The sequence below is a fragment of the Punica granatum genome, chromosome 1 (assembly GCF_007655135.1).
Source record: "Punica granatum isolate Tunisia-2019 chromosome 1, ASM765513v2, whole genome shotgun sequence".
Lineage (NCBI taxonomy): Eukaryota > Viridiplantae > Streptophyta > Magnoliopsida > Myrtales > Lythraceae > Punica > Punica granatum.
In genome coordinates this window covers 50,481,420-50,509,355 of record NC_045127.1, presented here as the reverse complement: position 1 = coordinate 50,509,355, position 27,936 = coordinate 50,481,420, and the positions used below count along the sequence as shown (strand labels likewise).

At 37.6% G+C, this 27,936-nt stretch overlaps 2 protein-coding genes across 2 annotated transcripts; both read right to left on the bottom strand.

Annotated features, from left to right (window-relative positions):
• Window positions 1–1,086: 1,086 nt before the first annotated feature.
• On the bottom strand, window positions 1,087–5,022 carry LOC116195815 (methionine gamma-lyase-like). Its single transcript, XM_031525187.1, has 3 exons — window positions 4,628–5,022; window positions 4,089–4,490; window positions 1,087–1,803 (listed from the first exon to the last, which is right to left on the bottom strand). Exons 1-3 carry the CDS (start codon window positions 4,965–4,967, stop codon window positions 1,184–1,186), a joined length of 1,362 nt encoding a protein of 453 aa, XP_031381047.1. The 5' UTR covers window positions 4,968–5,022; the 3' UTR covers window positions 1,087–1,183.
• A 9,937-nt stretch (window positions 5,023–14,959) lies between these two features.
• LOC116196705 (methionine gamma-lyase-like) lies at window positions 14,960–17,111 on the bottom strand. Its single transcript, XM_031526568.1, has 3 exons — window positions 16,638–17,111; window positions 16,089–16,490; window positions 14,960–15,736 (listed from the first exon to the last, which is right to left on the bottom strand). The coding sequence occupies exons 1-3, from the start codon at window positions 17,023–17,025 to the stop codon at window positions 15,153–15,155; spliced, it is 1,374 nt and encodes a 457-aa protein (XP_031382428.1). The 5' UTR covers window positions 17,026–17,111; the 3' UTR covers window positions 14,960–15,152.
• Window positions 17,112–27,936: the final 10,825 nt, after the last annotated feature.

Here is a 27,936-nt window from a genome sequence, read left to right as displayed (position 1 = left end):
TAGCATTGAAAGGTCTTACAACGGAGTACCTCGAAAACAACAAGCACTAAGCTATGTGTTACTAATGTCTGCGAAATTTTATGTTGAAATTATTATGTGGGTTTCATCGCAAGAAATGAGATTAATCTACGACATATGCACCACATATTTTTTCCCTACACTACATGGAGTTCAAATGTCATAGTCACACGCGCCTCGTAGTTTCTTTAGATATTTTTCAATCAAACTTAGTTCTTTATATAAGCGTGATGAGTGGGGGGAATCTACATTTATACACAGTGAAATACCATACGGTGTACAGCTAAATAGAAGCTACGTCAAGCTTTTCCTATAATCATCTTAGCTTTGAAGAATATGATGTTTTGATATGGTTTGCTATAGTATGTCTTGAATAATAATCATATGTTGCAATCATATAATTAAGGAGAGAAATGAATGTTTCATATACGACTGCCCTCTCTCAATTTCATAGACATTATATATTGACCAATAAAAAAGGAAATTAAATTAACTTACAATTTTCAAAATAATTAGGTACAACAATGATCAGTCCCCTGGCTATTTTCCACATATCATGCTCGACAAGATCCTTAGGAATCGTCCTGTTATCATGTCATGATGCCTGACCTTCTCTGGAGACCGTCGGAATCGGTTGTCCAGCCCAATGAGATCTTGTCCCCGGGCGAAAAGTTCTTTGTCATCCCCGCTACACTATTGGAAACACTGCTGGCGCATCAAAAAACCTGCTGCAATGACTTCTACCCTACACGTCGTTCCTCCGCCACGTGATCAATCAAAAACTAGGCAAATGAGAGCCGGGACGGAATGTCTAGAAACATGTTCGACAGGCAGAGCGATGTGAGAATTAGTAGCTTTAGCGGAATAATGAGTTTAGATGGGCTCAGGCTAGCTCAAGGAGAAGCTCAAGAAAGATATAGTATCTTATAGTGTTGAGATGAAAGTGAATCACGTTGTGGAGGAACGAAAGAGCAAAACATTGTTGATTGAATTCTCTTAACTTGGATTTTTCGACTAGCACAACCTGGAATCGATCAGAGTATAATTGATGAAAATTACTTAATGGGCTTCAATAAGGAGAGGATATTATTAATTAGAAAGATTTTACATTAACCGACATAACTCGCATTTGTCACGACCAGTTTTTCATGGATATGATATGACATTACGAGATACGGTTTACTGACATAGATCGCTCTGTGCACTTCGAGTTCTTGCCAAACAGGCCTGGCTCCTGCATCCTAGAGATGGCCTTCTCGAGCTGTCCCCACCTCTGCTCCAGGGTCCCGGTGTACCCGACAGACATCCTCACCAGCCCCGGAGAAATGCCCGCCAGGGCCTTCTCCTCATCATTCATTCCGCTGTTTATGCTGGTCCCCGAGCAGCACATCAGGGTCTCGTAGTATCCCAAGCTCACCGCCATTAACCCGAACTGAGTGTAGTTCTGTAACAGGTGCATCAGCTGGTTGGCCCTCTCTTCTGTCTCCATGTCCACGCACATGATCCCGCCAAACCCATAGTCCTTGTTCATCATGGCCTTCAGTAAGTCGTGCTGGGGGTGGTCCTCGAGACCAGGGTAGATGACACTGAGCCCCATCTTCTTGAGCCGCGTCGCCAATGCCGAGGCCCTGGCACCGTGCTCCTTCATCCTCAGGCCTAGGTGGGGCACCCGCTCCGAAAGCTCAAAAGCTACCTTTGCATTCATGGTTGGACCGAGGAACATCAAACTCCCTTGGTGGAGGTCCATCATCGAGTTCACCAGCTTCGCGGGCCCGCATATTGCACCTGCCAATTCATTTCGAAGAAGAAATTTTTTTTAAAAAAAAACATAAATATGACATAATTTTTTTTTTCTTTTTGGGTTACAATGACATCATATTTTTTAGCCTAGACCAAATCCAAGAAATAATTAGTTTTGTTTGGTCGAATCATTTACAACGAGTTTATTAAACTATTTTAAGATTCACGGTAAATATCACGGTTCGATCCGATGTTTCATAGGGAAGAATGTGCCATGTTTTAAGAGTCTCACAAGGACTATATCTGTCAATCTGTAAATATATCACCCCATGCTTACCTGTAATACCTCGATGCTATATATATATAATATGGATGTCCACATTGGAAATTACGGATTAGAGCAAAGGCTCTGATACCACTATATAGTGAAAAATTTCATTATATGGCACGATATTTTAAAACTATTCACCATGTAATATATCTCGCCATATTTTCAACAGATTAACACAATATTTTTAAAAAAATTTACCGCGCAGCAAGACGTTAATTTTTGGTGAATTGCTTGAAGAAAAGCGGACGTGGCTGATGTCCATCCGTACACAGCTGAACTCTTCTCAATTGACCGTTGACCATCGCCACCCGCCCCAATCACTCTCCCTATCTGGCTCTCTTCCTCCTTAATTTCTTCGTCTTCTCATCCCTGAAAAAAACACAGACGCGCAGAACCTCACCCTTCCCTTTTCGATTTTTATCACCATCATCGATTCTCCATCTCATGCCACCTCAGGTCCTCCACTGCCACTTACCATCATCATCTCCATACCATCTTCCACCACCATCATCATCTCTATCGCAATCACCCAATCTTCATCTTCTTCTTTTTCCCCCGTCCTAGCTGCCGTTAGCCGTCCTTTCCCACCTCTAGCTGCTGCAGCTCCTCCCTATTCTCCTTCGTGTTCGGCTACCGCTGCCAAGTGAGGAGCAAAGCAACCGAGGAAGGAGGGGGTAGGAATCGAACCAGCCCCGAGCAGCCAAGAATGCAAATGAGACGCAATAGAGTAGCGGAGCAACAAGCAGCGCAGGGTGGCGAAATAGCAATGGCAGCAGCTTAGGGAGGCGGAGGACGAACGACAACGGCTCAGGAGGGGTTGAAGCTATAATGACAGAGAGGGGAAGAGAAGCAACAATGCCGAGGATGTAGGTGCGGCAAGCGGCAACGGCAAGGATGGATGAGCAGTGACCAGCAACAACGATGTGAGAGGCGGAGCAGTAGCTTGGCCTGGGGCAGTGGAACAACAACTAATAGGGGCAAGAGGAGGGAGCTGATCCCGTTTGTGCGTTGGAGGCATCAAGAAGAAGAAGAAGAAGAAGCAAGACGACGGAGATAGGAACTTGATGTGATGGTGATGGAGATGGGAAGGTGATGGTGGAAGTGGAAATGCCTCCTATGGTCAGCCAACGTCCTCGATGGACCCCGCTCGACTCAATCAGCGCATTCGAGGTGTCATCATCCTCCTCCGAGTTTCATCCAAACCTGTTAAGAGCTCAAATCATCTCTCTAGACCTTGGACATGTTGGGTAGCAAGTTCTCGAGCTTCACATGGGAGGTGGCCGATGGCTGTTGGTGATAGTGACAGGGAGGAGGAAGGTGGTGAGGCGGCGGCTGATTGGGAGGAAGAAGACATGGAGAATGGAGAATAACGCGAGAGAGAGAGAGAGAGAGAGAGAGATGTGCTTGCTCTTAGAGAATGGGGCCCATAACAATGTCCAGCAGTGCATGGGCGGGCAAAAAACATTGGCCACCTAAACTTTCCATCAAGCAATTGACGAAAATTTAATGGCTTGTTAGATTCGATCGTAGGATTTTAAAATCCTACTTTAACTTAATTTTATCCACAATAAAATAAAATAACTCCACAACAAAACAAAATAACTTATACAAAATCAAACGGTGAATCTCATTTATATTATTCTTTTTTCACAACAAAACAAAATAACTCATACAAAGTCAAAAGGTGGCCCCATATATACCACTCATTTTCAAAATCAAAATCTGATTTTAAAATCCTATTTTGAAACCAAACGCAGCATTAATGTCGTGGTGAATCTTTTTTTTAATATTGTGCAATCTGATGAAAATATGACAACGTATGCTATGTGGTGAAAAGTTTTAAAAATATTATGCTATATGCTGAATGAAATATTCTCATCTTATAAAATTGACTCTTCAAGTCTCCCCGAATCAAACACGGAGCATTGATCAAAATTATCACCTAAAACCATCCCACCGATTGATATGCGTTTGGAAATGAAGTTACATTAGTACACACCTGCAATGATGTCTGCCCCACCGCTGATGAACTTGGAGATGCTGTGGACGACCACATCGGCGCCGAGCCGAGCCGGGGACAGGACCAGGGGAGCGAGGGTATTGTCTACGACGACCATCACGCCCTTATCATGGGCTATCCTGGAGAGCTTCGGCACGTCGGCGACGGTCATCGTCGGGTTGGACATGGACTCGAGGTACAGCACTTTTGTCTTCCCCTCGACGATGGCGTCCCCGACCGCCGCGTGGTCCATTATGTCTACGAACGACGTCGTTATGTTACATACCGTGGGCAGGAAGTGCGTCAGCAGGGAGTGGGTCCCGCCATACAGGGTCTGTGGTGCCACCACGTGTCCCCCACTGCTGCACATTTCCATCAGCACCGATGATATCGCTGCCATACCTGTCTAGTGACCACAGCCGAAATTTAGCTCTTTTCTCCCTCCACCCCAGAAATATTACAATTTGGTCCTGATTGTTTTACTGAATAACAAACCAGTATAGGGAGATTGCAAAGTGAATGGATGAAATATGAATTACCGCTCGCGGTGCAGTAGGCGGCCTCAGTGCCCTCGAGGGCGGCCATCTGGCGGCCGAGGTTGAGGACGGTGGGGTTGAAGTGGCGGCTGTAGATGAAGTCGCGGTCGGGGCAGAGCTCCCCGGTGAATATCCGGCGCATTATCTCCGGCTCCATCACCGTGAAGGTGGTGGACGCCTCTATCGACATGTTGACCCCACCGTGCTCCCCGAACTCGTGCCTCGCCGATGCCAATGCTGCAGCAGGGTCGTCCCACGCAGCTCCAGGCGCCGACAGCATCGGCTTCTTTGAGACGGGAATGTGGTCACTGTCAATGTCGTTGTTGGACCCCCGATGCTTCATGGCGCCGCCCGGGATGAGAGTTTTTTTTTTCCCCTCCGTTTTGGTGAAGAACAGAGACAAAGAGCTGAGTTGGGGAAGAAGGGATGAACGAAGTTATATATAAGCAATAAGCGCGTGCATTGCAACGGCACGGGATTCAATCTCAAGAAATTTCTTGATTGATAAGTCGTTTAAGATACTTGTTAATTCTTATTTAGTTAATTGTTTTTAATTAAAACTTAGAATTAAATCAACTTAAACTAATACAGCAAAAAACCTTCGGAGTTAAGTAGTGTATTCTACCAAAAAAGGGAAAAAAAAAAAACAAAACAAAACAAAAGCTAATAAATTCCAATCCTCGAATTTACATGGAAACGCAAAAGTAATCACGTGTGCCGAAGGCTAGTTTATATGTATTTACCAATGTGCTATGGCCTGTATATGTATATGTCGAGAATTAACTTGGGGTAGCATCTATATTAGTTAGAGCGGCTACTGACAGGAACTTAGGCAATAACACTAAGCAGCTTCTTAATCTTAATTACAACTATACTGCCCTTTATAAATTGATAGAGATGCCACCATATATGTACTTATGACACCCGTATGCACGTTGGAGAAGGTCATTGGTATAATCACACCCTAATTATTTAGACATTTACCTTCACGGCCATATACTGTATATAAAATGAAAAATAGCATCATATAGTACGGATTTGACGCTATTTTTACCGCCTAACACTTTTTAAAAACTTGATATGACATAGCTCAACTACATTTTTTATGTTAAATCTAGCACAACTTTTAGAGACCTTTACAAAAAATAAATGAAAAGTTAAATTGACCCCAACTTTAGGCACGTGGATAAAAAACACTAAAAAAATTAATTAAAAAAAGAAGATGTAGAGAAGGAGGGGAGGGTGCTCCCCTCCACCGGGCTACCCCCTCGGGGAAGGTCCTTGGAGACCTCTCAGGCTTTCAGCAACCCTGACTGATGTGGGGTCATCATCGAAGGGGAGGGCTCCCCTCCGCCGACCGCCCCACCTCAGTCGAGGTCGTCGGAGGTCCAAGAGTTCTCCAGCGACCTCGGCTAATTTGTTTGGGGGGTAGGGGGTCAGCGGTCGGTGCTCGGTGGGGAACCCTGCCGCCTTCCTCCCTTCTCTCATTGATTTCTTCTTATTGTTATAATTCTTCATTTTTTATTTTATTATTATTTTGTCCACGTGTTATGCGTAGTTGTGCAAAGTGGGCCCATCATGAAGGCCAACTCAGGTTGTCATCCGTTTTTCTAATTGCTCTTAAATGGTGTGCTAAATTTAACATAAAAATCATATTTGTGTTATGATATGTCAAGTTTTAAAAACGTACTAGCTGTTGAAAATAGCGTCAAATTTACGTTATATGATATTATTTTTCCTATATAAATTTACCTTTTTAACCCTATTATTACGTGGAATATAACTTTATACATATATAGATATATACACGCAAAAAGTTCACATAAAATTACTTGGCTCGAATCTTAGCTCATAATTTAAATTTACACTTCGGAATTGGTCGATGATAATAAATTCCATATGTCATACATACATATCAGACTCCGACCAGCACATGGCAAGGCTGATTTATAGTAGCTTCAATACTGACTGAAGGAACATAGAAACATCGTGCAGCAGAAGAAAAGTCAGATTGATTACATAATCTTGATTTAAAATACTCAGCGAATCGATTACTTAAGGAGTGGAATTGAGCCCGGGGAGCCAAATGAAGAAAAGAGGTCATTACCGGAGCAACTGAGAAGTCCTCTTACCATAAGCTTATTTCATCGGGAGCTGAGGGTTTTCGAATAGAACTCCTACAATTCTACTCTTTTACTTTTATATATTATATATTGATTGATATATTGATATGGATATATTGATTTATTATTATGATTTTTATCTCATTGTATATATATATACAAAAAAAAGTGATTTTGGCCGACATTTTTTTCGGCTTTTTCCGACACCACAAACATCGGCCTAGACACCGGCGACGTTTCCCTCGACGTTTTGAAAAACTTCACCGTAGACTCCGTTGGCAAATGCATCCCAACGCTTTTAAAAAAAGTCAGCAAAAACCATCCTAGGCCGATGTTTCCAAAACGTCGGCCAAAATCTTGCCTAGATCGACGCAAGAAATATTGATCAAACCCCTTGCCTAGGGCAACGCTGATTTCATCACCAAAATCAGGCCTAGGCCAACACAAAAAACGTCAGCCTAAACCATTTTTTGTTAAAAAAATGTGACATCCCATTTTCAATAAATTGAGAACCTATTGCCCACTAACGTTATCACTGACAACCGGTTGTCAACTTTTTAACAACAGATTTTTATACCCTAGAAATCACAAAAATTACCATCGTTCAACAGAATCACGCTACAAATCGATATAAACTTATTATCAACAGAGGAAACATGATGAAAATGAGCTAATATTCACTTGAACAAATATCAAGACATGAGTAATGATATCAAAAATTGAGAAAATTGAGTACAATACAATTTTCTCGACTAGACATCTCGCTTCCTCCTAGTCTCAACCGAAGATTAGCAGGTGTACGGTTCTCCTTGGTGGACTTGATGAAGGAGACGCATGTAAAGTTGTAGCCGACGGTGAGGAAGAGGCTGGGGCCGAGGAAGGCTAGGAAGAAGAGCTTAGAAACCTTGTGCAGAGCTGCAGCCTTAGGTACCTAGCAGAGCCATCAAGACGGGCCCGAAGAGGAGCTGAAACGTCGAGGGGAACCATGGGAAGCGAAAGACGTTGAGGCCCTTCTTGGTGTAGATGTTGAATATGATGTTTTGTAGGTACCACAGTCCGAACACCACCCCCAGCTGCATGGTCGACTTCTTCTTCTTCTCTTGTTGCGGCGGCTCCGGCACAATCGTTAGTTCCCCCTTGGGGTGACTTTGGCAGAAGCCCTGACGAGGGCATTGCGGTAGTGAAGGGAGGAGGGAGAGAGGCCGAGTGGGTAGGTGTCGGCGCTATCGGATCTGAGAGGAGGGGGGAGGTGGGGGGTATGATGGGGAAGGAGTCTGGACGTGCAGATGAGGAGGGGAGAAGAGGAGGAAGGGAAGCAACGTGTCTAAGGGGGAAGGCAATTAATAAGAAGAAAGGAGGAGCTAAATTTTTGGGTTTAAAAATTTCAATGGTTGGGTAAAAAAAAATTTAAGACAGTGACTGGCGTTTATGAGATGTCGACTAGGCGAAGTTTCATGAAACGTCAGCCCAAACAGCCTTAGCCGAACATTTTAAATGCAGGCCCATGTCGTTTGCAAGTGACAATGTGTTGTCCTCCAAGGAAACAACATGTTGCCTCGTCTATTATGATGCACGAATACTAGTGTGCGACATATTATAGACGGTGACAACGTATTGCCCAAGACCATTATTGCATATTGCTATACCTCAAAAATTTAACATCGACTTATTTTCTTTAAGTTCTCGTTGTAGTTTAATTTTATTAACATAACATAACATTAACTAATATTTGTTTGGATTTGTGATAGTTAAAAGTAATTAGTTCGATAGTACATGGATTAATAAGCGACTTAAGAGTTTGAAGTACAAGGATAACATCCATACATATAGAGGGTATCAAAATTTGACATGAAACCAAAGCGGCTCAAGTCGTGAGCATGAAGATTATCGTTCCTTAAAATCCAAGAACAATTCCAATTCGAAAAATGAAAAATATCCAAAACAAGGGATCTAATATGCGACTTTAATTTTAAGGGTGGAGATTGCTTCAACAAGCAGCAAAACATTGCTATCAGTGCAAATTTTGACCAGCCCTTATCAAACGCTATGGAGACAATAATATTGAGGTCTGTCTAAGCTATATAATATGTGGTCATGCTTATCAGGGTTGTTTTTCTTTTTGATTTCATGGAAATTTATAGCATGAGGAATTCAAAAGTTGTTTAATGCGGCCAATTACCATGGTGTAGTTTGACATTGGGTTTGATCTAGTTAAGCTTAGGAGAAACAAGTCTCTTACAACTCAATTCTATCATTGACAATTGGGTTTCGATTAGCTTCATACTCTTCAAATTCAAATGAAATGATTATTTTCTTTCATGCAATTAAACATTAAAGAGCATCAACGTGTTGAGTTATGTCTTGAATTATCTCGGTCATAGCAAACACGTGTCAAGTTTTCATATGAAATGTGGAGAAGGTAATTACAAAAGTTAAAAAATTCATTATTGTGAAATGTTTTTTCAAAACATTGCACCGCATTTTATTTCTTAGTAAGATGGTAAATTATTCTTTTGATAAATTAAGAGCAACTGTGAGTTTACACAATAATGCTTTCTTAACCGGGCCTATCGGAGCTGTACTCCAATAGCTGAAATTGTGATCCCATAAAAGACTTGAAGCCATATAGTTTCCTCAATCGAGCATATTCAAAGTTTATTTAAAACATTCTTCGTAAATAAATATGTCTTTTGATAAAGAACAACTATTGAAGACCAATGTAAAGTTAATCTCAAAGATTTATTTTATCAGTATCATCATCGATAACATCTTGTGTTATATGATAACATATTTTCATAAAGAAATAATATGTTATCATTTCCATTATGAATCATGAATACCAATGACAACATATTATATAATAAGGGGATAACATGTTACTTCTTATACTTTTGTACTTTGATAATACTTTTGACAGTATTCATTGACGAAATGATAATATGTTAGATAGACTTTAACAACATCTATGACAAAGACCGACGCTTGAAAAGTTGAGAAAAGTTTCAAAAACGTCATGATATGATGAACAATATGCGACTTTTCTTTTGCATGAGCTAAACTAAAAAATGTCAGCATAGGGTTAACAAAGGCCGAGATTGTTCAAAATGCCGGCTAAAAGGTTGTCAATCCATACATTTTTCAAAAAGTCGGGATAGACCCTTCCAATTTTTCCCAATATTTTGCTTCGCGTTGGGCCAAAAACGTTGAGTTTGACCCCTTTTTTTTTTGTAGTGTATTACACTAGTGGACTTCCTTTTGTTACGGGAAAAAAAAATCTGCCACGAGGAAAAATAATTTGGTCAACTTTAATGTGAGTTAATTTCGGATTAATTTTCTAGCTGTCAATAGTCTGTGAAGACATGCTTAAGCTGGTTTGGAAGCACATTAATTATTTCGCCGGCTTCTTTGCAACAACGAAATTGGAATTTCGCACGTTACCTCTTGAGAATAAATTTGCGGGCTCTAGAGCAAAGGCTTTAATTTCGAATTAATTTTCTTGCTGTCAATATTAATTATTTCGCTGGCTTCTTTGCCACAACGAAATTGGAGTTTTGCACGTTACCTCTTGAGAATAAATTTGGGATCTAGAGCGAATGAGACATTATTCGGTGATTCTACCTCGTCACATAATATGAAAAAGAACCAATTAAATTATAATAAATTAAATAATAAGTGTTAATTATTCGATTAATTATGATAAATTTTGTTAAATAAAATAATGTTATTAATTCTTTTTCACCGTATCATTATGAGGTAAGATCATTTAAAATTTTCTCACACCCAAACGCTTTAATAACCTTATCACTAGACCGGCCTTGGAACTTAAATAAGCATACTATTTAATGGTATTAATATGGGCTTACTCACATTATATATCGATATTTATATATAGAGAGTTGCTGTTTCCTCCGATTGATTGCGCCGAGAATTCTGCCAAGTTAAAGCGAAAGAGTACGTGTCATCAGTCTCCGTTGGTGCATTTAATGTTGTTATTATACTTTTTATTTTTCTCTTTCTTTCCAAATTCCTTCTTTTTAAATCTTTCCAGCATCCTAATCGAGAAAAACAAAAAATCTGTCCACTGTATTAGTCTACGAAACAGAGATCTTACATACGTTCTTCCAATTCAATGTGATCGGAACTTCTATGATATTTAATCTAAGCAAATTAATATCAGAAACTTCTATAAAACACTGGAAGATATAATTAGTCTTATGAATACATAAAGTTATAAAAATTACAATAAAGTTTGAGTGAAAATAAAAATAAAAGACGCGTAAAACGAATATACTTTGAATTTGATACTATAGAAAATATAGTTTCTAATTTCATCAGAAAATTTATACTTATTATTCATAAAAAACAATAAATGAAATGATTATGAAATTCGATCTAAATGGAATCAGTGGGGCGAGGGCCCGGAGGTGTCCGGGCGGGTGCATGGGGAGTGGGGTTTAAGGACATGTCAGACAAAGGTTAATTGTGGGATATTTCCTCGGGATTGTGGAGGACTTATCTCAAGAGCGATTTTATTGCTAGAACTAGGTCATATAATTGGCTCATTAAACTCCATTAATTGCTTTTTGCATATAAAAACTAAGAAAAAAGTTGGTTCTACTGGCGTGACATTCTATTTGAATAAAAAATATTTTATCAAATTAAAAATAAAAAAAAATACAAAGAACAATAAAAGATGAGAGGTAGAGAAGGTGGGTGATAGGGTGGGTCCTCACCAATGGCTACTACCATCCCAGAGAGATTGTCGGTCGTGTCATGGAGGGACAAAGGTGTCTGTTGGTGATGCCTCGTTTAAACTTAATTGGGTGATCTTAATTCGAAAAGAAACTTTTTATTTTTTAATCTCATTTGTTTGAATCTAGACAAATTCGTGAGTTTCAAGGGGGGAAAATAATATTCATAAGTAGTCTGCTAATGGTAATAAGTAGCAGGCGGCTAAATCTTTTTTGCTTGAGGGTGTGATAAATAAATACCCTTAAGGGCATGAACAGGTTTGAGGATTAAAAAAGGGGCAAAAACTGGTAAGCAAAGAAGAAATGCTACCATTTCTCATATACATATACATACATACATACATACATATATATATATATATATATATATGTGGCAAATCAGACTACTTCAACAAGAGGATACCATTCTAGCTATGACAAGTTTTTACATGGACGTTAAAGCTCAAATCTCGTGGTCGAGCGGTCCTTCATGTTTCCTACATTAATATTTACATTAATTTATATAAATACTTCAATAATAAATTTACATTTTCCAAAGTGTATATTATTGCAAATATTATAAATTACTATTGATTGGCATAATATTCAACTTGATAATTACGAAAATAAAATTCAACTTGGTAATTATATATATATATATATATAGTAATTTAAACTCATCTGGAGAGTTTACTGTTCGTGCCATGACAAGTTTCCGTATAAGAGTTTTGGGTAGCACTCAGCTCGTGGTCAATCAATCATTCATGTTTCCTATATTAATATTTGCGTTAATTTATAAAAATACTAATAATAAATTTACATTTTTCAAAACATAGATTATTGTAATAATTATTAGTTACTATTAATTTGACAAAAAATTTAATTTGATAATTACGAAAAATAAAATTCAACGTGATAATTAAAAAATATACATATATAGTAACTCGGACTCCTTCAACAAGAGTCTACCATTTGTACTATGACAAGCTTCCACGTAGGCCTTTTATTCCCTATATTAATATTTTCATTAATTTATACAAATACTCAATAATAAATCTATATATTCCAAAGGATAGATAATTGTAAATATTATTAATTACTATTGACTTGGCACAAAATTCAACTTGATAATTACGAAAAATAAAATTCAACTTGATAATTAAAAAATTTATGAGGTAATATTTTATATATCATTTATTTTATTGGCCGAATTTTCTTATATCATTGTTGGTTATATTACTAGGCACATCTTTTGAGTTGGATTAAGTATTTATCTTTTGCATACCAACATTTTTATATGTGAGTTTTCTCTGTTGAAATTCTTTAATGTGAGATAAGTCGCATCTCGACTTCAATTGAAAATATCGGATCCTGAAACGAGCGAGGTTACATCATCAAACCCCAAAATACAGATTGCCTTTCAAGTTCCTGGCTGCCCTAGACGTTAGGACTTCCTAGGTCCAATGGCTGCATTCCTGGCCCTGGAGACATTATACAAAAACTGAAAAGCCGGTTCTGATATCGTTATGCATTTGAAGCAAAGTTACTTCTCTAATTCTTCACCCTGGCCTCCATTTGGTGGATGTTTGTCAATGGAACATACTTGGAGGAATCAATGCTAGCATTAAAAAGTCTTACAACAGACGACCTCCAAAACAACAAGCATTAAGCTAAGTTTTCCTAATGTTCGCAAACTTCTATGGTGAAATAAATATTTAGAACCACTGGATTCCTTTCAATGTTAAAACATAAACTACTAAATATTCAGTGGTTCTTAATGTAATTGCATCATAAAAATTCCCCTTATGTCCATATTCTCATGTCTAGCAGATTTGATACCTACACAACGGGTCTACATTTGATCGCAAGAAAAGGAGATTAATCTACGGCATATATATTGGCCCAAAAAAAAAATCTATGGCATATACAAGTATAGTTTTTCCCCTACACTATATGAGGTTGATTTATCATAGTCATCCTCGAAGTTTCTCGAGATATTTTTCAATCAAACTTGGTTCTTTATAAGCGTGATGAGTGGGGCGAATCTGCATCTATAAAATGAAATACAATATGGTGTGCAGCTAAATAAATGCTATGTCAAGTTCTTCCTATAATTGTCTTAGCTTTGAGGAATACGATGCTTCGATGATACATTGTTTACTATGGTATGTCATAGGATAATTATCATATGTTACAATCATAGTAAGGATAGAAATGAACATTGCATAGGCGACTGTCCTTTCTTATTTTCATTGGCATTATTGACCAATAAAAAGAAAATTAACTTTCTTTTTTTTTTCGTTTACAAATGGAGGTCTGTGAAAAAGGAAAATAACTTAACTTACACTTTTCAAGATCATTAGGTACATCAATCATTCTCCTAGTTTCCATATACCATGCTTGACGAGATCCTTAGGACTCGTAAGGTGACAGCATGAGTCTCGTGACATGAGCATCCTAGCCCAGTACTTCAGCCCGAGCCCAAAGAATACAATTGGCAACCCTGAAAATTGTACACGCAGGGAGGAACTGTGGATTGCTATCTCATGGTGATCCCGGTGAAAAGGATCATGGATAACTAAGCACCTGTCCTGTAACTAAGCTCGAGAAAGACATGGCATCTTATCACGTTAAGAAGAAAGTGATTTTTTTTTCTTTTTGGTGAATTAGGGGGGGCAGAGCCCATGTTCATTAGAAATTAAACCAAACGATATAGAAACTAGGCATGGTTGCTCCTATAGTATCCCCAAATAACAAGAAATGAAGCCCAAGAGGGCAAAGACTTAGGCTAGGAATTCCAACCTGCAGAGAAAGAGCATAGTTCCACTCATATATGGAAACATATTATAAATAAATTGTACAAAATCCCAATATCCCGCAATAGTTAGCCAACTGGTCCACTCATACATAGGTTCCCCTCTCGCAGTGTACGAGTCATCATTACCGACCAATACCAATCTAACAGAGACCGTATATCTTGGAGCAAGGCCCCGTTTGTGCTTGCTGAATCCTGCATTGTCTGAAGAAGATGTACTACAGCGGCCGAATCAACCTCGAGAATAACCTTCCTATGTCCCAGATCCCAAGCCAATTGCAGGCCCGTCCGAACAGCCCACAGTTCAGCTGAGAACGAGCAAGTAATGCCCACATGCTGTGCAAACCCAAAGAGCCAGGCACCGCAGTCATCCCTCAAATCCTCCACTGCCAGGGTTCCCTTTAGAAGCGCCATCCGTATTGAGCTCTACCCAACTGGCACAAGGCTTACTCCGCCCTATGTTGCACCACACCTTCTCCTAGAAATAGGGTCAACAATTGCTAAAGACGCCCGTGTAAAATTTGCTGCAACTCTATTAATCACTGAGGCAGCGTCCTCTGGGAAAACAAAACTTGGATCGGATAGTGAACAATGTTGTGGAGGAAGAAAAGAGCAAAGCGATGTGGATTATATATGTTCTTAACATGGATTTTTCGCTTTCGTCTAGCACAACCCAAGAATCAGAGTAATTGAAGAAAATTACATAATGGGCTTCCACTAAAAAGAGAATATCTTAAAACCTAAGCTTTCTAGATTTTACATTAACCGACATAACTTGCATTTGACGCGACCAGTTCTACATGAATATGCGTACGATGTTACAAGATACGGTTTACCAACAGATATGGCCCTGCCCACTTCTAGTTCTTGCCAAACAGGTCTAGACCTGGCTTCTGCATCCTAGAGATGGCCTTCTCAAGCTGGCCCCACCTTTGCTCCAGGGTCCCGGTGTACCCTACGGACATCCTCACCAGCCCGGGAGAAATGCCCGCCAGGGCCTTCTCCTCCTCATTCATCTCGCTGCTCGTGCTGCTCCCCGAGCACGACATCAGGGTCTCGTAGTATCCCAAGCTCACCGCCATTAACCCGAATTGAGTGTAGTTCTGTAACAGGTGCATCAGCCGGTTGGCCCTCTCTTCTGTCTCCATGTCCACGCACATGATCCCGCCAAACCCATAGTCCTTGTTCATCATGGACGTCAGGAGGTCGTGCTGGGGGTGGTCCTCGAGACCCGGGTAGAGGACCCTGATCCCCATCTTCTTGAGCCGCATCGTGAATGCTAGAGCCCTGGCGCAGTGCTCCTTCATCCTCAGGCCTAGGTGGGGGATGCGCTCCGAGAGCTCGAAAGCTACCTTTGCATTCATGGTCGGACCAAGGAGCATCAAACTCCCCTGGTGGAGGTCCATCATCGAGTTCACCAGCTTTGCCGGCCCGCATATTGCACCTGCCAATTCATTTCGAGAAGAAATTAAAGAAAATACATAAATAAGACATCATATATTTTTTAGCCTCGACCAAATCTAAAGAAATTATGTAATTAGTTTTATTGGTCGAACCATTTACAATAAGTTTATTGAACTATTTTAGAATTCACGGTAAATATCACGATTCGCCGATGCGGTATAGGTAAGAATTAATAATGTGCATAGTTTAATAGTCGCAGGTAAGAATTATGTGTGCCATGCTTTAACAGTGGCAAGGATTATCAGTAAAACACGAGGCACCGATCAACATTATCACCTAAACTATCCCATCGATTGATATATGTTTGCAAATGAAATGTATATAGTATGCACCTGCAATGATGTCCGCCCCACCGCTGATGAACTTGGAGATGCTGTGGACGACCACATCAGCGCCAAGCCGAGCCGGGGACAGGACCATGGGAGCGAAGGTATTGTCTACGACAACCATCACGCCCTTGTCATGGGCTATCCTGGAGAGCTCCGGCACGTCGGCGACGGTCAAGGTTGGGTTGGACATGGACTCGAAGAAGAGCACTTTTGTCTTCCCCTCGACGACGGCGTCCCCGACCGCCGCGTGGTCCATTATGTCCACGAACGACGTCGTTATGTTGCATGCCCTGGGCAGGAAGTGCGTCAGCAGGGCGTGGGTCCCGCCGTAAAGGGTCCGTGATGCTACCACGTGTCCCCCGCTGCTGCATATCTGCATCAGCACCGATGATATCGCAGACATACCTGTCCAGTGACCACAGCCGAAATTTAGCTCTTTTCTCCCTTTTCCCCCAAGGAGTTTCGGAATATTACAATTTGGTCCTAATTGTTTTGCAGAATAACAAACCAGTATAGGGAGATTGTAAAATGAATGGATGAAATATGAATTACCGCTCGCGGTGCAGTAGCCGGCCTCGGTGCCCTCGAGGGCGGCCATCTGGCGACTGAGGTTGAGGACGGTGGGGTTGAAGTGGCGGCTGTAGATGAAGAAGTTGCGAGCAGGGCCGAGCTCCCCAGCGAACATCCGGCGCATTATCTCCGGCTCCATAACCGTGAAGGTGGTGGACACCTCTATCGACATGTTCACCCCACCGTGCTCACCGAACTCGTGCCTTGCCGATGCCAATGCTGCAGCAGGGTCATCCCACGCAGCTCCAGGCACCGACAGCATTGGCTTTTTTGAGACGACCATGTGGTCATTGTTGATGTCGTTGTTGGACCCCCGCTGCTTCATGGCGCCGCCCGGGTAGGCAAAGCTGTGGCTCCTTGTCTCGGCCATATTGAACCAAGCGAGAGAGAGAGAGAGAGAGAGATGAGAAATTTTTTTTTATTTTTTCCTCCTCCGTTTTGGTGAAGAACAGAGACAAAGAGCTGAGTTGGGGAAGAAGGGCTGAACGAAGTTATATATAAGCTATAAGAGCGTACATTGCAACTGCACAGGATTTGTCCTGATTCAATCTCAAGAAATTTCTTGATTGATAACTCGTTAAGATACTTGTTAACTCTTATTTAGTTAATTATTTTTAAGAGAAGAATACAACTGTCGCCACCCACTTATTCATTAGCCACCGTTTTTGCCCTCAACATATTTTTGCCACCAATTAGCCCCAAACGTTGGCATTCCATCTACCATTTATACCCTTCCGTTAACTTCCGTGACGGAAAATTTATGGACAGCGTTACCTTTTCCGTCACTGTTCTGTTACGGAATAGTATAAATGGTAGACGGAATGCCAACGTTTGGGGCTAATTGGTGGCAAAAATATGTCATGGGCAAAAACGATGGCTAATGAATAAGTGGATGGCGACAGTGGTAGTCTACTCTATTTTTAACTAAACTTTAAATTAAATCAACTTAACCTAAGTTAAGAAGTTAGGATTTAATTATTTTTAAAATTTTTAAAAGTAGCTACTTCTAGTTGTTGAATTTTAATTTAAACTAGTTTAATATCCGTGCATTCCACGGGTTTTTTTCTGTATATTACAAAATATGCATTAGTATTTTATAATTAAAATTAGTTTTGAAATTTTTGGAATTTAAATAGTCAATAAATGAATTTTAATTTTAGTTTTCAAAATAGCAAAAGTGTAATTTTGCATATTATATTTTGATCATGTTCTTATATATACTAGTAAATTTACACGTGAGTTACACGTGAAACCTTCTTTGATAAGATTAAAATACATAATACTCAAAAGACATAATATATGCTTGTAAGATGTTCATGAGTTCAAAATCAATAAAACCATTTAAAAAATAAATTATAAGTAAATTAATAGTTTTTCTTTTGAATGAATTTGTGACAATTTCTAATTAGAAATATGTTGTTATTTTAAGTTATAAATAAATAAATAAATAAATATTTAATAATATCTATGAAGTTCGGTGACAAAAAAAAGGGCAAAAAATTTGCCCTTCTTATTATTTCTATCACGAATTTTTTTAATTGCATGAAAATTACTAATTATGAGCTTTATATCACATCTAGCATGTCATCACTGTCCTGTCAATTTTAATGAATTTTTCTAATATGGCACTAACATTGCAGATACGGTACTTGAAAATCTACCAAGTGGACCCATGAGTATTTAAATATTAAATTCAAAATAAAAATTATTAAAATTAACTAATAATATTTACAAAAAATATTTCTTGTAATTTAATAAAATAAATAAATTATATTAATTTCAATGGAAACGTATATTTGTATATATATCGATAATAGTATTTATGTATGTGTAACATAAAAAAGAATATACGAAATTAGCATATACTAACAAATAACTATATCTAAGTATATGTATCAGTTTGTGTACATTTTATAAAATTATTCCCTTTATTTTTTACGCTATTGAAGAAAAGTAAAATTGAATGCAAGAATAAAACTATAAAACTGCTCAAATTTTAAACTCATTTCTCTTATCTCGCTCCTCCATCAATTGACATGTTGTCATCTTCCACTACTTTTTACTTATTTCTCTTCAACTCCCATTCTATCTCTATCTCAACCTAAGTAATTTTTCTTTTCTTTCACTAAAAGAATTTTTTTTTCAATTTTATCAATATTTTTAAATTTTTTTAATAATAGCACAGCTATTTAGAATTACAAATGGTATATAATGATGAAAATATATAGGCAACATTTTAAATTATTATTTTCACAATGTGCGTGGCGCTGGTGCAAAATCTAGTGTATGAACAATAAAAATTTGATAAGTGCGATTAAAATAATAGAAATAATTTTAGAAAAATGATATTAATGCAATTAAAAATAATTTATTTCAAGGACATATTTTCAATTGATATATTTTCCTTAGTTGATCTTTCATTTCAATCGAAAATCTTAAAGGAAAAATAGAGAAGTGAATTCAAATTTTCAATAAAAGTTTGCAAAATAATTAATAGAAATATTATTTTCACGAATAGTCTTGCAATGACGCCCATAACTCGAAATTCAGAAAAACCTTACCCAAATTGATCAAAAAATTTCAAAAATTGATGACTTTAAGGGTCGGGTTTAAGTTTTAAAGTAAGAAAATCGGAAGAAAGTTGATTGGACCCGATTTTATTTATATATAAAGTTGCTTTAGTAATTTATATTATATATTATAATTTATACTTAATAAATAAAATAAGAAAACAAACAATACACTTTAGATCACACCTGAGGCACAAGTGTATTTTTAATTTCAGTTGTAAATTGATAAGTTGTAATAATAATCGATATTAGATTTACATTGAAAGCAACTTATCTCTCTCGTTTTACACATGTAAACTTGAGGAGCAAGAACGAAAATGCACCTTGAGCTCGTGAAAAAAAGACATTGATAGCATGAGGACTCTAAACTTGTGTAACATTGTTAGCAGATGGTGGCGGCATGCACTACAATGGCAATGGATAGAATGGTAGCCAATGCTTGTAGACAGAAGAAAAAGAAGAGAATAAGAGTATGGAGAGAAGAAGAAACCCGGGATAAAAGAAAACAAAATAAAATAAAAAGAAATTAATTATATGGTATCTCTGTTCTTTGAAATTCTTTTTCTCCCAATGCATTCCTTTGTATCCATAATATCCCATAAAAAATTTGATTGGGACTTTGAAAGAAATTATCAACGGCATAATGTCTAAAATAATTTTTTAATAAATTAATATAAATTTTGAATAGTTCATCGAAAAATTATTTGAATTTCTTTGGTATTTTCGAAATGAATTTATCACATGATATATGTCAATAACTCATCAGATATAACCATTTATAAAATAGTTTTTAAAAATTCTTAGTAAAAATTTTTGAAAATCCGTCGATTCAAATGTAAATGGGAAAAGGGAGAAAGGAACCGTGAGCGTTGAATGAAGAAGTTATTACATATTTGATATGTTCATCAGAGTAAATAATTTTTGGGAAAGAACATGCTAAGTAGTTTTTACAATGAAAAAGTATGAAAGGGTGCAGTGTAATCGAAAGATCATGAGAAAGAATAGGTATAAATTAATTTTTGAAACTAACAAAAATAGAAGAAATATGGTAGAAGAAAAAGAATGCGGGAATTTTTTTTTCCAACAATTAGCAAAGTCAAAGAATAAGAATAAGTAAACGGAGAAATAATTAAAAATCGAAAGAGAAAATAGAAAAAATTACAAATGTAAATATGAAAGAGGAGAGGGGAATCATGAATGTTAAATGAAGAAGTTATTTCATGTTTGATGCGTTCGTTAGAGTGAATAATTATGAGAAAGATATGTTATGTAGTTTTTATAGTGAAGAAATATAAAAGGGTACCTTGAAATTGAAAGGTCATGAGAAAGAATACTTATAAGTTAGTTTTTCTATTAAAACAAATGAAAGGATGTCATTCTATTGAAAAGATGTGATGTTTAGTAGTATTCATACTATTTGAGCAAAAGATTAAAAGATTATTAATTTTCCAAGGGCAAAAGGAAAAAAAGTTTGAAAAATACCTTGGGAATGGTCGTACTTTAGAAAAGATATACAAAGTTTAGCTCGACTGAGACAATATATGATAGAACATGTGAGGCAACGAATGTTGAGGATAAGCGATAAATTGAGAGTCGAAAGTGTGTGAAAACAAGTCACACTAACCGTGCACACTAGAAGTATGCGAGTAAAATTATGAAAAGAAAGCTAAAAATTAACAAATGATACGAATATTTTTTTGAACAAAAATTAAGGAAACATGAGAAAACAATCACTTGATTCATAGTGATGAGACAAAGAATGTATGAAGCTATTGGGACAACAAACATTAAAAACGAACATATGGTGTAACGAAATTTTGAAACTATAAATCGTTATGAAATAATAATAGAACAAACATACATGTGATGAAGGGGTAACTCGATTGAGAAATATGTGAGGCAATAAAACATCTAAAATGAACAATAAATAGAAAGAGCCAACAAATATATATATACTGAAAATATGAGACTAAAAATCACGAGCCGAAAATGTACGAGAAAAACTCATCAGAGTATATGAGTATTTTTGGAATATTAAAAATTAAATAAACTTGTCGTACTTTTATATTATATATTTTATATATAGTAGATATATAGATATAGATATAGATATGGATATATTATTTTATATATGCAAATTAAAATGGATAACTTATGCAAAGATGGAAATTGCCCTAGCTGCCTAAAGTATGAGAGGAAATAACCCTCTCTACTTTGTACTTATTTCTCTTAATAAGGTATCGTGTTTGAGTTTTGTGAATGAAAGAAATTTATGTTGGGAGAGTTTTACCTCTTAGTGGGCAGACCCAACTTAATTGGATTAGTCATGACCCAATTGAGCTTTCAAATATCATGGTTCACACCGAAAAAAAATCTTGAATTCCCATAAACACTATAAAAAACATAATCATTATTTTTTATCTTTTTATTTAATTTAATAATAAATTCTCTCAAATACTTTTTTCTTAATCACTATTACAATTAATTTTTAATATTAAATTTTTTAACTATTTATTACTCTTTTTTTTTTTTTTAATTTTATAATAAATTCTCTTACATACTTTTTCTTCACAATTATTATAACTAATTTTTAAATAATAAATTCTTTTAATTATTTTGTCTTCATTCTTTTTGGAGTGGAGTAGAATTATGTTGAGTTATAACTCTACTCCAAACCAAATGCCCACTAAATACACAGCGCTACTTGCACTTGGACGAGATGATTAATATATATGCAAGTGTTTTATAAGTACTAAATCCCACCAATTCATATTTTTTTCACTTAAGAAAGACCTTTATCATGTGAAGTAATGGACCGATCACATAAAATAATTTTCCTCTAATGTTCTATGAACTTGCACTGTTGGGTCAACCCCCGAGAAATATGCAATCCGAGTGACGAATATTTTACTCAGAAATTTGATCTTTTTTTTTTCCTTTTGGGGTAAGTAAATTTGAGTTTTTTCCATTTGTGCCTCTCAACTTCAATTTTGTCTAATCAGGTCCTCAACTTTCAATCGTCAAGTGTCGCCTTTCCATGGTCTCGATCAGTGATGGCGCTCGAAGGGCTTTATACACAGACGTGCCTTGTACAAGCCCATCGGTTCTGCTTCAATAATAGAACCATGCATAAACTCTCTTATTTCTTCATTTATTCTACTTCTTTATATTTTAGGGTGTGTATCTTGATATTTGAAAATATGATGGGCCCCGACTATCTAGTTCGAGCCGGATCGGCTGCCGACGAGCTCGTCAGGATAGTGGTGGTTGGCATCGAGCTCCATCGCTTCTCTCCACTGCTCCCAGCCCATAATTTTCCACAATGGCACATTTTACAAATTGGAAGATAAAGCAGAGGCATTCTGTCATAACACATAAATTCCTATCCCAATTCGTCCGAATCCATCCCCTAAGCAAGATTTGTCTCTTAAAAAATTATCCTGTCCAATCCGGTCTTTTATTCCATCCCGTCCACCACCAGAAACTAGATAGGACTTGAGCAATCCATATTAACCATTGTATTTGTTAACTAAACACTTTTCTTTTTCTTTTTCACAATCTGCAAATGGGCGGAAATATGATTTTATATATCTCCATCGGTACATGCATTCGTATTCATGACCATTTACAACGTGTCCTGGTGTTAGCATAGTGTAATGTTAATCCATATCTAAGTATAGAATTTTATATAATATATATATATATATATATATATGAATGACTGAATCAGAGCAATAATTTAATCCTCTTTTCATCGTCGATTGAGTAGGAAATGGAAATATAATAGCCTTATGGGTCATCAATGGTATGCTATGTTAAATTATTTCGATAATACGTTCCCATTACTCATGGAATATTATTTTTTTGGCAAGTATTCAACTAACCAGAATAGTACACCATAGACTTTTGGACCAAAAGACTCACTTATAAAATCTAACTACAAAGACAAACTACTCATGGATTATTATCAAACTTTAAAAAATCCATGTAAAACATATACATACACAGTATACACACAGGAGGTGCACGTGCTTTTATTTTTTATTTGTTTTAATAACCGGAAGGAACGTTATGTGGATATATACACGATAAGCATGATGAAATGACAAATAAAAAAACAAACAAACAAACAAAAGGGATCTTTTAGACCATATACGATGCTTCCCTGGGTAATTACAACGATGTTGTCCTATGTATTATTATATATGCTTATTTAAATCATAAGACCATCACATATGAAGATTAACATTGCTTATTTTGCCTAAGCTATCTATTGTTAACAAATCCGATTCATAAAATATGTAATGGACTTTCTTCTAAAAAATTAACCGCTAATTTGTACCTATTAGATAATTGTAAGTATGATATTCAATGATCTTAAAGTATATTGAAAATAATCATGTGAAAAGTTTGTGCTACACATAGGACTGAAAACTAGTCTTAGATCGTATTATACTCAATGATCATTGATTGTTTTATATATATATATACACACACACATGTACGGGGTTAAACTCTAGTGTTCATTAATTTATATTGCCAGGAAAAGCAATTTGGTCAACTTTAATTGAACTCAGTATTCCTTAATTTCAAGTAACAATGTCTTCAAAGGAAAAGTCTATTCAATTATATCATCGATTTCAGATCATATTACTGGATTGTCCATACATTGGGTCATGAAAGGATAAGGAGAAGGAGATGACCACAAAAGACTCCACGAATGAGAACAACCAAGAATTTCATAATTTCGGGTGGATGATAATAAAAGGCCACTGGATGATTATGACATAATCCGATAGATCATATTCCTAATCCAGTATTTTATTCTCCAGAGATAGACATGTGAAATTCCAATTTTGTTGTTGAAATTAAAGAAGCTTCGGCGAAATAGTTAATGTACTTCTCAACCATCTTAAGCATGTGTTAAATTAGTCCGAGAATAACTCTCATTAAAGTTGACGAAATTGCTTAATATTGCCGCTAGAATTTCACATGACTATTTATTTCCTTATTCTCTGTCTCTATTAGGATAATACTTCTCATTAAAGTTGACCAAATTGCTTTTCCTGGCAATATAATTTATATTGCAACTAGAATTTCACATGCCTCTTAATTTCCTTATCCTCTGTATCTACTAGGATAATACTTCTTTATTTTCTTAATGAGCCAATCCGGCTCAATTGAATTAGTTGGGGCCCAATTAAGTTTCCGTTACTCATGTTAGTAATCTACTCTTCCTACAATATAACCTTCATAGGAAGAACCAGTAATGTGGAAGTTATATAGCTTTCATCCATTCTCTTCCATCATATACCTCGGAGTTCTATAACCAATCAAACCTCGGAGTTCTATAAGCAACATCTCGAGTCCTTGACAAATCAGCTTCGTAGGGCTGTGAGAAAAAATCCGATAATCGAATCGTCCTGTAGAGTCGTTCCGTTCTAAACAAAAGAAAAAATTGAATTATTCAGTTTTGAAAAGTATAAAATTTCTATCGGACCTATAAGTGATTAGGCCCATTTTCAACTTAAAAACTCGAGTTGATAGTTGTGGTACTCAATCTCTTATAAACTTGTGATTTTCTCTTGAATTTTTCCTTGTGCGACAAGTATCTCTCGACATCCACCCTCGCGGCTTTGACGCTTCATCTACACATGCCGCATGGACTTGAATGCACGCCCTTAAGAGCTATACACGTTGTCCACATGGATTCTAAATAATTAAAAAAGCAACATATGTGACATAACAGAAGCGTGATGGATATATCAACTCATTTATATATCTATGCCACACAAAAAAAAAAAAAAAGAGGCTAAAATGACGATGAGGATTACCTATAGAGATGAGTCAGTGATGTCGCATAGCTTAGGCAATGCACCGTCATTATTGGTGCTGTCGTCTTAAACCCAATCAGACAAAGACCCAAGTGTTTTACACTTATTTTCGCACAACTCGGCCCATGAGCGTGGGTTTGGGTTGAGATAGGTAATTGAGCTCGGTATTGCAGCATTAGCCCTATGTTTGTAAGAGGTTTTGCCCCAGATAAACGCAGATTCTGGGTATTGTTACGTATTGTGATCGATTTTTTACATTTTTATATGATTCTGAAATTATTGTATGTTGTATTGGACATGTTCTGAGTCGACAATTTCCATCTAGCCCCAAAGAAGTCGCTAATGCGGGAGGACTAGTCTAATGGATCCATGTTCTGGCTCAGTGCAATATCAACGCAATAATGTCTGATAAATAGACTAGGAAATGTGTGCTTTAGCTGAGATATTCTCGCATTTGCGTAAGACTAGTGCGCTGATCATGCAAAAAGTGTGCCCAAACTTCAGCTGATATAGAGATATCATGGCTGTACTTATAAGTTAAGCAAAATTAGCAGATCCGGAGGAACCATTCAGCAGGAGAATAATTTTTCTTTGTAGCAAAGTTCAGGTCGATTGGATGTGTTTATTGTAATTCAGTTTTCCTAAATGCTTCAATTTCTGAGAGAGTGATAAATGTTGTCCACCTGCAAAACTGAGAATATATATGAGCCGAATCTCCTGTTAAGTAAATTCATTTTTCTATCTGGATCCATCCATCTCGGGCAGAACTTGAACTGGAAATCCCAAATGCGCTCTGAATCGCATCTATTCGATCACTGTCGTGCTGAATTCAATATGACAAAAGATTCAGTTCTGTTTATATATCTGAAAATAGCAAGTTGCCCCAAATTTGGTGATCAATATGGCAGGGCCAAGGGAGCACAGGCTCGTCAATGGGCTCATCAGGCTGCTCTAAAGGTGACCGCGATAGGAAACTCTAGCAGAACTGGCCCAAAATTCACATTGTAGAGAGGAACTGATGAAGCTTATCAGCTGTAATTACGATAGGACTTCAATAGTTCGGTTTGGTGGAACAGAAATATGAAATTATAGTTTCGGGAGGTTTGAGGCGACTCCATGGCAGACTTGAACCTGGTGAACTCCAAAGCTGTACTAGCCAAGGGCTCGATCTGAGGTGGCCCTTCGCTCCATCATGACAGTCATTTCTGGTGCTCCAGCAATGAGTTGCTGATGACATTGCTTGAGGAGATTCATAGGCCTATAACAGTAAGGTTCGAACAGTTTATTTGAAGTGTCAGGCAATTCCTAGTGCATGAAGATTGCGGTGGAGGATGATCCGTTCAGCATAATTTTGGGTTCAGTCAAACAGAGCACACTCTTGTGAACATTGCCATGGAAAATGACCCATGAGACATTAGGTTCCAGGTAAGGTCTTATTTATTATATCCGGATTGGAGTTCATCCTCCCTGAATTAATCCTGGCCTTCCTTTAAGTCAAACTCTTCACACTTTCGTGAACATGACTATGGGGGATGATCCATAAGGCATAACTTCAGGTTACAGGTCAGGCCTTACTGAATATTTGGATCGGAGTTCCTCCTCCCTGAATTGATGCCGTTCTTTTGTCCTGTCAAAGAGAGCACTAGAGCTCCCATGAAGATTGAGATGGAGGATGAACCATGAGGCACAATCTTGGACTCCAAGTTTGGTCTTTACCTAATACGCATTGGAGGTCCTCCCTGAATTGTGGACATAACCATGGAGATGATCCATGAGGGCATAATTTTGGGTTCCAAGCGAGGTCCTACCTGATAACGGAATTCAAATTCCTCCTCCCTGAACCTACGATCCCGGCACAACGTCCAGTTAAATAGAGCACCAGTGCTCTTTTATAGTTATTCCTTCGTCCTTCTCCCATGCATCAAAGACAACGCTTGAAGTAGCGACTAACCATGGATGAATGGTCCATTTGAAGCAAAACTACTTAAATTCTTCGCCATCAATTCCATTTTCATGGATGGTCAGCGCAGCATACTCAAGGGGATCAATGCTTAAAATCTTACAACAGACTACCACGAGTGCAACCAGGATTAATCCAAATGTTAATGTCCCCCGAAATTCTATGGTGCAGTCAATTTTCAGGAGTGTTGCATTCCTACCAGTGATTAGAAAAAGAGAAAAAAAGTAAATAACTTATTTAACGGGTCCTAAAAGTGATTGCATCGTAAAATTCCCCTTCCATCCATATTCTCATGTCCATGAGATTTGAACTCCTACAGAGCAGGTCTAGGTTTGATCGGAAGAAAAGGAGATTTTGTGGCATATACACCACATGCAATTTTTCCCTATACTGTATGGAATTGAGATATCAGTCATTCTTGAAGTTTTTCGAGATATCTTTTCCATCGAACTTAATTCTTTACGAGTGCAATGGGACAGAATCAACATTTACATAGAAATACCATACGATGTCACAGCTCAACGAAAGCAATGTCCAGCTTTTTCCTAGTCAAATTAGCTTGGAGGAATATGATGTTTTAATCATATTGTTTAATGTTTTGGGATGATAATCATAGGTTAAATTAAATATTAGTAGGGAAAATGTATAATTTAAGTGTCCTGCTCGGACCCTACAAAGCAGGCCGGCGTTGTCGCCACCTTTCATGCATTCGTGTGTCCTATTCTACTAAATCCGGCCCAATGGCCATTAGGGACGTCCTCTCTTAATTCCATCGACATTATATTGACCACTAAAACAGAAATTAACTTACCCTTTCCAAGATCATTGGGGTACTTTTCATTTCCCTACCTTCCATAGATCATGCTTGACAAGATCCTTAGGAACCGTAAGACGACTGCACGATCCACTCAACATGA